This window comes from Solanum tuberosum, unplaced genomic scaffold, assembly GCF_000226075.1.
Source record: "Solanum tuberosum cultivar DM 1-3 516 R44 unplaced genomic scaffold, SolTub_3.0 scf00358, whole genome shotgun sequence".
NCBI lineage: Eukaryota > Viridiplantae > Streptophyta > Magnoliopsida > Solanales > Solanaceae > Solanum > Solanum tuberosum.
The window spans coordinates 97,419-109,838 of record NW_006239288.1 but is presented as its reverse complement, the minus strand read 5'-3'; the positions used below and the strand labels follow the sequence as shown (position 1 = coordinate 109,838).

The 12,420-nt window shown below is 35.9% G+C and overlaps 1 protein-coding gene and 1 long non-coding RNA gene across 2 annotated transcripts in view; both read right to left on the bottom strand.

Annotated features, from left to right (window-relative positions):
* Window positions 1–595: 595 nt before the first annotated feature.
* On the bottom strand, window positions 596–1,271 carry LOC107063486 (uncharacterized). The gene is made up of 2 exons (XR_001475362.1): window positions 1,190–1,271; window positions 596–984 (listed from the first exon to the last, which is right to left on the bottom strand). It is a non-coding gene; the product is annotated as an uncharacterized lncRNA (long non-coding RNA).
* Window positions 1,272–4,062: 2,791 nt separating this feature from the next.
* Window positions 4,063–12,420, bottom strand: part of LOC107063473 (defensin D1-like) — a 14,806-nt gene continuing 6,448 nt past the window's right edge. Inside the window, exon 2 of the mRNA XM_015315385.1 lies at window positions 4,063–4,394. Coding sequence (XP_015170871.1) covers window positions 4,192–4,394 — 203 coding nt within the window. The 3' untranslated portion in view covers window positions 4,063–4,191. The remainder of the gene's footprint in view (window positions 4,395–12,420) is intronic.

Genomic DNA, 12,420 nt, shown 5'->3' with positions numbered 1-12,420 from the left:
TACTAATCCTAGATCCAACTCCTGATTCTCAATTTGAGACCCAACTCTCGACCTCTACGAGACCCAACTCCCGAGTTTCAAATTGAGTCGGGGTCGGATCTTTAGTTAGGATTAGAGGTTGAATTTCGGATCGAGTATCGAGATCGAATTCAACGGTGGCATACGTCTGTTTAAATTGACGAGTTCAATGAAGAGGTAATGATATTCATTAAGTCATTACTCAGTTATATTTAGAGGTTTCATAGGTAAACAATTAGTTATGCTTCAGTTTAACCTTCGTGTCCTTTCATTAATGAAAAGTTGTATCAGTGATTTTAGTACTATGATTTACATTAATGAAAAGTGTTACTTTAATTTTAAAAGACTTCCCTTCAAATGATTTTAATCTATGTTTTCTCTCATGTTTAGATGTATGCCATGTCTAATGCTATATTGTAGGCATGCTCGGACCAACAATGGCATTGAGTATTGATCTCGCATAGAGTCTAGGCTTGGGGCATGATAAATACACATGTATGTCGAGTCATGTTATTATTAATTTTATCTTAACCATGCATGGTATGTGACACAATATATAAATATTTACATAGAAAAATAGCATAATTCACATCAATTAATATTAATAGAAAGGCATACAATACAATAACTCATCACGCAAAGCTTGGCCAAAATAGTTGCACACATAAATCAGCCTTATTACATTGTTACACACATAAAATAGGTAGCTTCTTAATTATTTGTTTACATAATCAAAACCAAGCCATGAGACACTAAAAGATTCTTAATAGTGGCAAGGTGAGTAGCAGTAGCAAGCATATTTTGCCCAATAATATTTGTGACCCCATGGTTTGTACTTCTTACAAATACCATATTTAGCTCCATAGTAGTACTTGCAATGATGACTACATTTGTAAGAGTATTGGCAAGGTCCATTCCACTTGTCACTTTTTTTCCAACAGTATTTGCCTTCTGCCATTTGTATTTCTGCAAAAATAAGAAAATTAAAAACTCATGGTATGTACTTGACATAGAAAATTTCAAATAATTTCCTAATAATAACAATGCCTCTGTTTCATTTTATTTGACATGTTTGACTAGTCACAAAGTTTAATAAAAAATAAATATTTTAAAAGTTCGTAATCTTAAACAAATAATTATATTTGATAGATATAGAATCATGTCGACTCACCAGTTGCAGCAACAAGGAAGAGGCAAAAGAGGAGGGCGAGAAAAGTAGTGTACTTTGCCATAGCTTTTATTTTCTGTTGATTTTAACAAAACAAGCAATTGAAATGGTGGTATTTATAATGTTGGAAACTCAAGTTGTCAACTTAATTCCATTTGATTTGTTCAAAGATTACGTTGGATGTTTGATTAATTAATTAAAATGACAGTACATCAAGTACAAAGAATTTGTCCAACACAATTAACATTTCTTTAATTGAAAAGAATTTGAATTGATCAAAGAGCCATTTGAGTGATAAAGTCTTCTACTAATTGATCAATTTTGTATCTCCACAGATTGCTTTTATGAGTTCACCACCTCTTTGTTTTAATACATGTTATTTAACAATTACCTAATGTATTTAAGAATCGAGTTTTTCAAATGTCAAACACGATAAATTTTATTATGAAAAACACTTAGTTTGAAAGGGTAAAAATCATGACATATCCCAAATGGATTTGCCTAAAAGACTTCACGAAGTCCTGCAGTTATAGGTTACAAGACAATAATGATTAGGTTAACCTATAGTTATATTTTTAAGTAGATTTATTTATTAGTTAATTATATTTTAGTAGCTTTGTTTATTATTCTAGAGTAGGATTTATGTTTCATAGATTTATGATTAGGCTAACTATAGTTATTAGTTTGGAATAGGATTTAGGTTCCTACTTTAATTTCATAATAATTAGACTTCCTATTGATGTAATAAGACTTCTATTTAAAGGGTTCTTGAGGAATAAATCAATTAAGTCATATTTTAGCAAAAAACAAGAGATGAGAGTTCTCTCTTCCATTGAACTCTAAGGTTTTAGTCTCCCTTTAACGAACTGAACTTATTTATCGCTCTGTGAATTGATCATTCCCTAAAGATCCATAACAATTTGATATCATAGCCTAACACAAAGGGCGATGAGATCAGTTTCATTTCAAAAAGAACGTTCCATTACAGAAACCCTAATGGACTCTGAAATTGTAGCAATGGAACAATGGCTCACTGAAAGAATTGTCCAAGTAATCTGAGAACATGAACTGTCTAGATTGGAAATTGGCTCCAAAAAGCCAACAACCCACAAACCTGAGTCTAATTGCGCCAGACAATTAGTAGATCAACAACTCCTGCTACTAAAGACAATACACCACCTATTCCACTGGCCGGTGAGAATCATCCAACAAGTGGTAATTCACATTCAATAGTACCAAGGTATGCAAATATAAATACTTATAGCATCACCAAGTGTTGGGTTCAAAAGTAATTAAGACGTTACGCAGAAGCTTACAATTGCAAATCATAGATGCGATAAAGCAAATGCCAAAGAAAAGTATACTAAAAATATTTTATTAATATAGTTTTGTCAAGCGACATACATATGATAAAATTAATATGAATAAACACAAACATGTTGGGAGAAATCTCCCCATAAACAAAACTCTTAAATGACTACATTGTGGATTCTATTGTATTGTTGATATGAGAAGAGGAGTCTTCAATTTATAGAGTTCCACACTTTTCCTCCAAGGAAAGAATAACCCAAATATGGAAGAAAATTATAGTTTACTTTCAGGAAAAGTTAAAGCATTTATGGTAGTATTTTGATTTTTCTTAAAAAGAAAAGAAAACTCAAATAAGGTAAGAAAATCAGGGGAAAACCCTAACACTAACAACCCAATAATTTGGGCACATCGTTGTGAACAAGTTTGTGAAAATCAGCATACAATGGAAGCAAATAAATTTGGAGGTGACTGGATTTCATATGTTCGGAGAAGCACCATTATGATATTATCAACTTAAACGGGAAAAAGGCTCAATGAGTTGGGAATAATTTCAACGACTTGGACCTCTTGAAAGTAGTAACCTGATGGGTGAATTAGTCATTCTCTGGTAAATTGGTGGAGTTGAAATTTATCAATGTCAACATCGATCAAGCTAGGGCTGGAATGGGTAATTAAGTTGATACTATTCAAGATTTTCTGGATGATTGCCCTGAAATTTGAGCTTGAGGACAAGCTCTTTCAACATGAGGGGAGTAATGTTGTGGATTAGGGGAAGTCAATTAATTAACTATTTAATTATATTTTAAAGTAGATTTATTTATTAGTTAATTATATTTTAGTAGATTTTAATTATTTTAGAATAGGATTTATGTTTCATAGCTTTATAAGGATTAGGTTAATCTATAGTTCTTAATTTGGAATAGGAGTTAGGTTTCCTACTTTCATAAGAATTAGACTACCTATTGATGTAATAAGTCTTCTATTTGGTAAGTCATGGATCACCTCACTCCTCATATTCTAAGAGATATGGTCATTTATAGTTTATCCTTGTGTGATCTCATGCGAAAAACTTAGCCGGTAGAAAGGTTTTGGACTCGATTTAGTGCTAGAAGTCCCTTATCACCCTTAACCACATACGATATACTTCCCACACTTAAGAATGTGCCTCGGCATACATATACAACTTATAAATCATTGGGTTCGACCTATATGCATACAAAAAATGATTTGAATCTTTGCTTAAAAGTTGCAGGGTGTTTTACTTTAAAATATCCCCAAAAGAAGTGGTTTCCTTTTTTTCTTGTGCTTACTAGCAGGAATCTCTCATTCAAATGGAAAGTATTTTGAAAGTTGATATTTTCAAAATTTTCAAATACATCCGACATATGCTATTGTCCCAATGTTTTGTCTAAAAATGTCTCTACACATTATGTCGAGTCATATAGTTATTATTCATTTTAGCTTAGCCCTGCATAATACTATACACAATAAGTATTGATAGAAAAAAAAATACCATAATTCACATTAATTAATACTCATAGAAAAGCATACAATACAATTGCTCATCACGCAAAAATATTGGCCAAAATAGTTGCACACATAAATCGGCCTTATTACATTGTTACACACATAAAATAGGTAGCTTCTTATTTGTTTACATAGTCAAAGCCATGCCATGAGACACTGGAAGTGTCTTAGTAGTGGCAAGGTGAATAGCAGTAGCAAGCATATTTTGCCCAGTAATATTTGTGACCCCATGGTTTGTACTTCTTACATATACCATATTTAGCTCCATAGTAGTACTTGCAATGATGACTACATTTGTAAGAGTATTGACAAGGCCCATTCCACTTGTCACTTTTTTTCAAACAATATTTCCCTTCTGCCATTTGTATTTCTGCAATAATGAGAAAATTGAACTCATGTTATGTACAAAGTTCAATAAAAAATAAACATTTTAAAAATTCTTAATCTTAAACAAATCATTATATTTGGTAGCTATAGAATCATGTCGACTCACCAGTTGCAACAACAAGGAAGAGGCAAAAGAGTAGGGCGAGAAAAGTAGTGTACTTTGCCATAACTCTTATTTTCTGTTGATTTCTTGTGGTGGAAACAAACAATTGAAATTGTGGTATTTATAGTGTTGGAAACTCATGTTGTCAACTTAATTCCATTTGATTTGTTCAAGGGTTACGTTGGATGTTTGATTAATTGATTATAAGATGGATAATTAAAATGACACATCAAGTACCAAGAATTTATCAAACACAATAAACCTTTCTTTAATTGGAAAGAATCTGAATTGATCAAATAGTCATTTGACTAATAAAGTCATCTACTAATTGATCAATTCTGTATCTCCACAAATTGCTTTCATGAGGTCAACATTCCTTAGTGATAATACATGTTATTTAACTAAAAGTTTTCTACTTTTATGTTCAAAAACAATAAACCTAATTTACAAAATAAACTAGAAAACAGAACGAAAGTAAAAACATTATACATAAATTATTTGATATTAAAGAATTCATTGTGTGCTCGTAAAGAATTTAATCCTTTAATCATGTGAGCTGACCTAGCTACTTGGAGTTATTTATGGTAAAACACGATTTGAGAATCCTTATTGGTAATGAATTAGGATTTGATTTGGTTTCCTTATTATAAAATATCTCTGAAAGAAGTGGTTTCCTTTTTCTTCAGCTTAGTAACATAATTAGTATATATTGTGTACCAATTTGCAGGAATATCTCATTCACAAGTCAAATATTTTCAAATAGATTCAATTTTGGCTATCGTCCTTAATACCGCAAATCGAGAAGATATTCATTGGCGGTGATTTCAATGGTCACATTGGAGTAACGTCTGTGGTGATGTGTGTGGAGGTTGTGTTTTTTTGGGATATAAACGGAGGTGGAGGCTTGCTCTTAGATTTTGCTAAAGCTTTTGGGTTGGTGATAGCTTAAACTCATTCCTTCTGAAGAAGGAGAACCACCTAGTTGTTAAAACTGAGCATTGAATGTCTATGAAACTAGAAGATTTAAGGAAAAGCTTGAATCTCCATTAAAGTTTCACAGAGAAACTATACAGTGAAAATGAATACAATGAAGAGCACTCTAAAACTTACACTACAACTCATCTATATCATGCCTTATATACATCTGACTACTAACCAACTTACATAAATGAAAATATCTTCTAACAAAATTTATCCATAACTGACTAACAGAATCCTTAACTAACTTGACAGCTGGACTAATTAATAGTGAACTAACAGTGACTTAACATTTACATTCAGCTCTTTGCAATTTCTTTGTTGTATTCTCCAATAGCCCCCTTCAAGCTGAGTGATATGAAGATGTTCTTCATTCCCAGCTTGGACATGAGATGTGAATGCTGATATTTACCCAACCCTTTAGTAAAAATGTCAGCAGGCTGTTCAGAAGAACATACGTAGTGTATGATCACAAATCCTTTCATAGCCTTTTCCCTAATAAAATGACAATCAATGTCAATGTGTTTTGTTCTTTCATGAAATACTGGATTGACAGCAATTTGAATGGCTGCTTTGCTATCACAGTGAATAGGAACAGGTAGGCTCAAGGGCATGTCTAGTGTCTCAAACAAGCCAATGAGCCAGGTGATTTCTGCAACAGTTGAGGCAAGACTCCTATACTCTGCCTCAGCTGAACTCCTAGAAATAGTGGACTGTTTCTTGGACTTCCAAGAGATTGGTGAATTCCCATACTGCACTAGGTAACCAGTGATGGACTTCCTGGTGTTAACACAAGATCCCCAGTCTGCATCACAATAAGCCTGCAATGATCATGTGGATGTTGATGATAGCAACACTCCATTGCCTGGTGATTTCTTGACATACTTCACTATTCTAATTGCAGCATTCATGTGGGAAGTCTTTGGTGCCTGCATAAATTAGCTCAAGTTTTGAACTACATATGATATATCTGGTCTTGTGAGAGTGAGATATAATAATCTTCCAATCAACCTTTGATATTCACTGACATCTAATAACAAAGGATCAGAATCACTCCCAACTAAGTCATCAAATTCAATAGTAATTAGCTTTAGGTTCTGCTCAACTGGTGTGTCCACAGGCCTAGAGCCTCCTAATCCCAAATCTGAAATTAACTCTAAAGCATACTTTCTTTGATGCATCAGAATTCCTTCTGAGTTTCTGGCAAATTCAATCCCAAGAAAAAATCTCAAGCTCCCCAAATCTTTAATCTTGAAGTTATCCTTCAAGACTTGTTTTGCCTCTTCTATCAATTGTGGACTACTTCCTGTCACAAGAAGATCATCCACATATATGAGTGTCATAACTATCCCAGCATGAGTCTTCTTAGTCATAAGAGAATAATCAAGATGACTTTGTTGAAAGCCTACTGCTAACAATGCATTAGTCAACTTAACATTCCATTGTCTAGAGGCTTGCTTCAGTCCATATAGTGACTTAATCAATTTACACACTTGAATTCCTTCTCCATTATCCTGGTGGAAACCTTGGGGCAATTGCATATAGACTTCTTCAGCTAAATCTCCTTGCAATAATGCATTATAAACATCCATTTGTTGAATATCCCAACTTTTTACTGCTGCAATGGATAAGACTGTCCTTACTGTGACCATTTTGACAACTGGGGAACATGTTTCTTGATAGTCTAAACCTTTTTTTTGGTTGTAGCCCTTAGCTACCAACCTAGCCTTAAACCTCTCAACTTGTCCATCAGCCTTGTATTTTATCTTATATACCCATTTGCATCTAATAGCCTTCTTCCCATAGGGCAGTGGAACCAGTTCCCATGTCTTGTTGTCCTCCAATGCTTTGATCTCATCCTTCATAGCTTGAACCCATCTATCATCTAGCATAGCCTGTTGATAAGTGCTAGGTTCTACTTCAACTGAGGAACGGGCAATACAACACTGATATGGCCTTGACAAATGACCATAGTTAACACTGTCAGAGATAGAATAAAGACAACTGGTTTGCTTAGTTCTTCCCGATATCACAAAATCTTTCTGCCATAAAGGAGCTTTACTTGACCTTGTTGATCTTCTCAGTGGACTGATTCATTACATTTTCTTCAGCTGCAGGTATTGTGTGTTCTATGGCAATATCTGGCACAATAGCTGCACCATCTTCTACTACTGCTGGTTGAGGAGTTTGAACATCTTCTGTGGACCAAGTATCAGCCTCTGTATGGGGTACTATAGGATCAACAATCATCTTCTTATTTTCTGTGATCTTCAACACACTTGTGAAGATAAAAGGAAAAATGTTCTCAGCAAATATGACATCTCTGCTGATGAAGAAAATATGGTGCTCTAGATCATATAGCTTGTACCCCTTCTATGTATCTCCATATCCTACCAACACTGATTTGGTTGCTCTTGGACCAAATTTGTCAGTTTTGTGTGTTATAGTAGCATGACATAAACATCCTATAACTCTCATATAGGATATATCAGGTGGCTTTTCAAACATTATTTCAAAAGCAGAAACATTATGTAATATTGACAATGGTACCCTATTGATGATATGTACAGCAGCTAGTATACATTCTCCCCAAAATCTGATTGGCAAATGACCTTGAAATCTGATTGCTCTAGCCGTTTCTAAGATGTGTCTATGCTTTCTTTCCACCACACCATTTTGTTGAGGTGTGTGTGGACAAGAACTTTGATGAACTATGCCATGATTCTTAAACAACTCATTACATTGAGAGTTAAAGAATTCTCCTCCATTATCTGATCTGAAGCACTTAACTTGCACACCAAACTGTGTTCTAACCATCACAAGAAACTGCTTCAATATAGTGGAAACATCAGATTTGAGATGCAATAGAAAAACCCAAATGCATCTGGAATGATCATCAACAAGTGTAAGAAAAAACTTCATGTTATTATGTGTGCAGCCTTATATGGTCCCCATACATCTGGATGAATCAAATCAAAACATCTAACACTTCTATTGTTGCTAGCTGTAAAAGGGCATCTTATTTGTCTTGCTAATGGACATACATCACAATTGTCTAGTATCAAATTTGCAATACTATTCTTGAGCATGCCTATTTTCCTAATTACATTCATAGGCACATGCCCCAATCTCTTATGCCAAACACCACCATTTTCACATCCTTTTGCTGCTATCAAAGACTTTCTTCTTGCTATTTGTTGTTGTTTCTGTGCCTTCAGCAAGTACAGCCCATCCTTTTCCTTACCAATCTCCTTCACTCTCCTAGTGAAGAGATCCTGAAGGATGAAAAATTCAGGGAAAAACAAAGCACAACAATTCAATTCTTTTGTGAGCTTAGAGACTGACAAAAGATTGAATTTAAAGGTTGGGACACACAAAACATCCTGAATAACATCACCTCCTGTTAGCTTAGAGTTTCCTGACTGTGTAATGGTTGCTGAGTCTCCTGTTGCTAGCTGAACTTTCTCTGGATTACTCACTGTTAATCCATGATTTAATAAGCTTGTAGTTCCAACCATGTGGTCAGATGCTCCACTATCTACTATCCAGTCCAAACAATTACTATCAACAACATTACATAAGGAGGTACCTGTAAACATACCTGCCATGTGTGCACTAGATTCAGTGATTTGGGACTTGTTTAGCAATTGTAAGATCTGAGTATATTGATTTGGTGTGAAGTGAGGAACACACTCATTCCCTATGCTTGTTCCAAACTGCGAATGTTGGTTGTACTGCTCATCCCCAGATCTCTGAGATCCTCGCAATCCATTGGATGTTTGTACCATGTTAACTCTCTTCTTTCCTTTCCAGTCCGGAGGATAGCCAATCAACTGAAAACGTATATCCTTAGTGTGACCTTGCATGTTGCAGTAAGTGTAATGTTTTAGCTTGTTGCAGTCTTCCCTAGTGTGCCCTTTCATATCACAATAATCGCAATAAGAACCACCTCTTCTTTGCTGCTTCTGAGAATTTCCATATCCTCTACCTCCTCTGCCTCTAGATCCTGAACCTCCAAATCCTGAGCCACCATGTCTATTTATTAGCAATGCAGTGTGATCATTATCATCACTTCCCCCATGAATTTCTCCACCCAAGGCTTTCTGACTCTCATCTTGCACAATCATAGCATAACATTGATTAACACTTGGTGTAGGATTCATCATGAGGATTTGACTGCGTGCTTGGCTATAGCTGTCATTCAATCCCATAAGGAATTGTAGCAATTTCTGTCTAATCATGCTATCAGTATAATCCTTAGATTTAACACATTCACAGGATAAAGGAGGTACAATTGAATCAAATTCATCCCATAGATCCTTTAAGCGAGAGTAGTACACAAAAACAGGGGAAATACCTTGAGCATGAAAAACTATAGCTTTATGCAGATGAAAAATTCTAGACATATTGACCTTGTCAAATCGTTCTTGTAAATCAGACCATACTAGTGCTGCATTAGATCGAAAAAGGATGCCACTAACCAGCTCCTTGCTCACATTCGTCATTATCCAAGAGATCACCATCACATTACACCTATCCCACTGTTTCTTCTCCACATCGTCAATGAAGTCGTCTCGCTTAATGCTACCATCAATGAACCCCAATTTATTCTTTGTGAGGAGATTGAGTTGCATTGCACGACTCCAAAGAGTGTAATTCTCCATTCCGATGAGCTGAATCCCAATTTGCACAGCTCCTGGTACATCGGAAAAGGTAAGATACAGATGATGGTCATGTTCGATCTTTTTCACCATTTCGTTCAATCAGAAAATTGGAAATTGAATCTGTAAACACTTGTTGCGCCTCAAGATCGTCTACGTTGCTATGATACCATGTTAAAACTGAGCATTGAATGTATATGAAACTAGAAGATTTAAGGAAAAGCTTGAATCTCCATTAAAGTTTCACAGAGAAACTATACAGTGAAAATGAATACAATGAAGAGCACTCTAAAACTTACAGTACAACTCATCTATATCATGCCTTATATACATCTGACTACTAACTAACTTACATAAATGAAAATATCTTCTAACAGAATTTGTCCATAACTGACTAACAGAATCCTTAACTAACTTGACAGCTGGACTAATTAACAGTGAACTAACAGTGACTTAACATTTACATTCAGCTATTTGCAATTTCTTTGTTGTATTCTCCAATATTAGTTACCTTTTGTAGCACGGTGGCTAAAATTCAGATAGATTATTAAATCCTTAGGAAGGGTGATAGAAGCCTTTATAAGGACTACGAGGTTATCCAGAGTGAGAATCTTACTATCCAACATGAAATTTTAGTGATGGACCTGGAAATTAAGCGAGAGAGGGATAAAAAGATTCTATATGAACAACCGAGGATTAGATGGGGTGGCAGCCACCCCTGCCCTCTCTTAGGAGATGGGAGAGAAGTTGATGACGATCAATGATGTCTTGGAGGAGTAGTGGGGATGTGAACTACATGCAGAATAACATGGCTAGTTGCATTAGGGAAGAAACTAGAGAGGTGATAGGAGTGTCGGAGGGAAACTTCGGTTGTCATAAGGGGATTGGTGATGGAATGGAGAAATCCAATTTAAAGTGAAAGCAAAGAAGGTTGTGTATGTATAATTGGTGAAGTCCAATGTCACGACCCGATTTCTCAAGTCATGATGACACCTACTATAACCCACCAGTAGGTAAGCCAACCCGTAACCCGGAACAACAAGTAATGGGTCTGAGGGTAGAAACTAAACAAGAGTAGGTAAATAACAATATAAACATGCGGAAGCAAACCAAAAACATATATACAAATAAAGATCCCTCCCAGAACCTGGAAGTCACTAGTACAGAGCTACTAACAAAATGAGTACAAGTCCCAAAAGTGGACAACAGAGACTGGACTGTCTCGAAAGGTAAAAGACAAGTCTATATATACAGATGGAGACTGAAATAGTACAAAACGCCGTGTGCTCACCCCCGTCTCCGGATTAGACTGCTCCAAGCTCGATCAACGAAGGCTACTAGTGCCCGAACCTACATCATGAAATAGATGCAGAGCGTAGCATGAGTACCAAAACAACCGGTACCCAGTAGGCATCATAGGCCGACTGAACTTGAAAAGTAAAGGCAATATGAAAAGAAGGAATAACACAAACCGAAGTCAAGAACTAAAATCTAACTAACAAGGGAATGCACACGAGTGTACAAAGAACTAACTAAAGTAATCTACGAGCTAATTACACCTAACTGGACCCCCATAAGCCCAGAAGGTACACTCGTGCGCAAGTTAAATAAAAACCCAAACGGACCCCCATAAGCACGACGAGTACACAAAATAACTATAACTAAAGAGAAATGCATAAAAGAACCCAAGAACGAAGAACAAGAATCAGAACCTCAACCCTAAATAGTAAAATCTGACAGTACGGAGGCCGGACCTCGAACCGGATGCTCACCAAAAGTACCTAAGTAACCAATCACAAGTAACAAGTATAAGAGGCCGGAACTCTAACAGGATGCTCTATATAGGTATCTGAGCAATAGAGGCCGGACCTCGAACCGGATGCTCACCAAAAGTACCTAAGTAACCAATCACAAGTAACAAGTATAAGAGGCCGGAACTCTAACAGGATGCTCTATATAGGTATCTGAGCAATAGAGGCCGGACCTCGAACCGGATGCTCACCAAAAGTACCTAAGTAACCAATCACAAGTAACAAGTATAAGAGGCCGGAACTCTAACAGGATGCTCTATATAGGTATCTGAGCAATAGAGGCCGGACCTCGAACCGGATGCTCACCAAAAGTACCTAAGTAACCAATCACAAGTAACAAGTATAAGAGGCCGGAACTCTAACAGGATGCTCTATATAGGTATCTGAGCAATAGAGGCCGGACCTCGAACCGGATGCTCACCAAAAGTACCTAAGTAACCAATCACAAGTAACAAG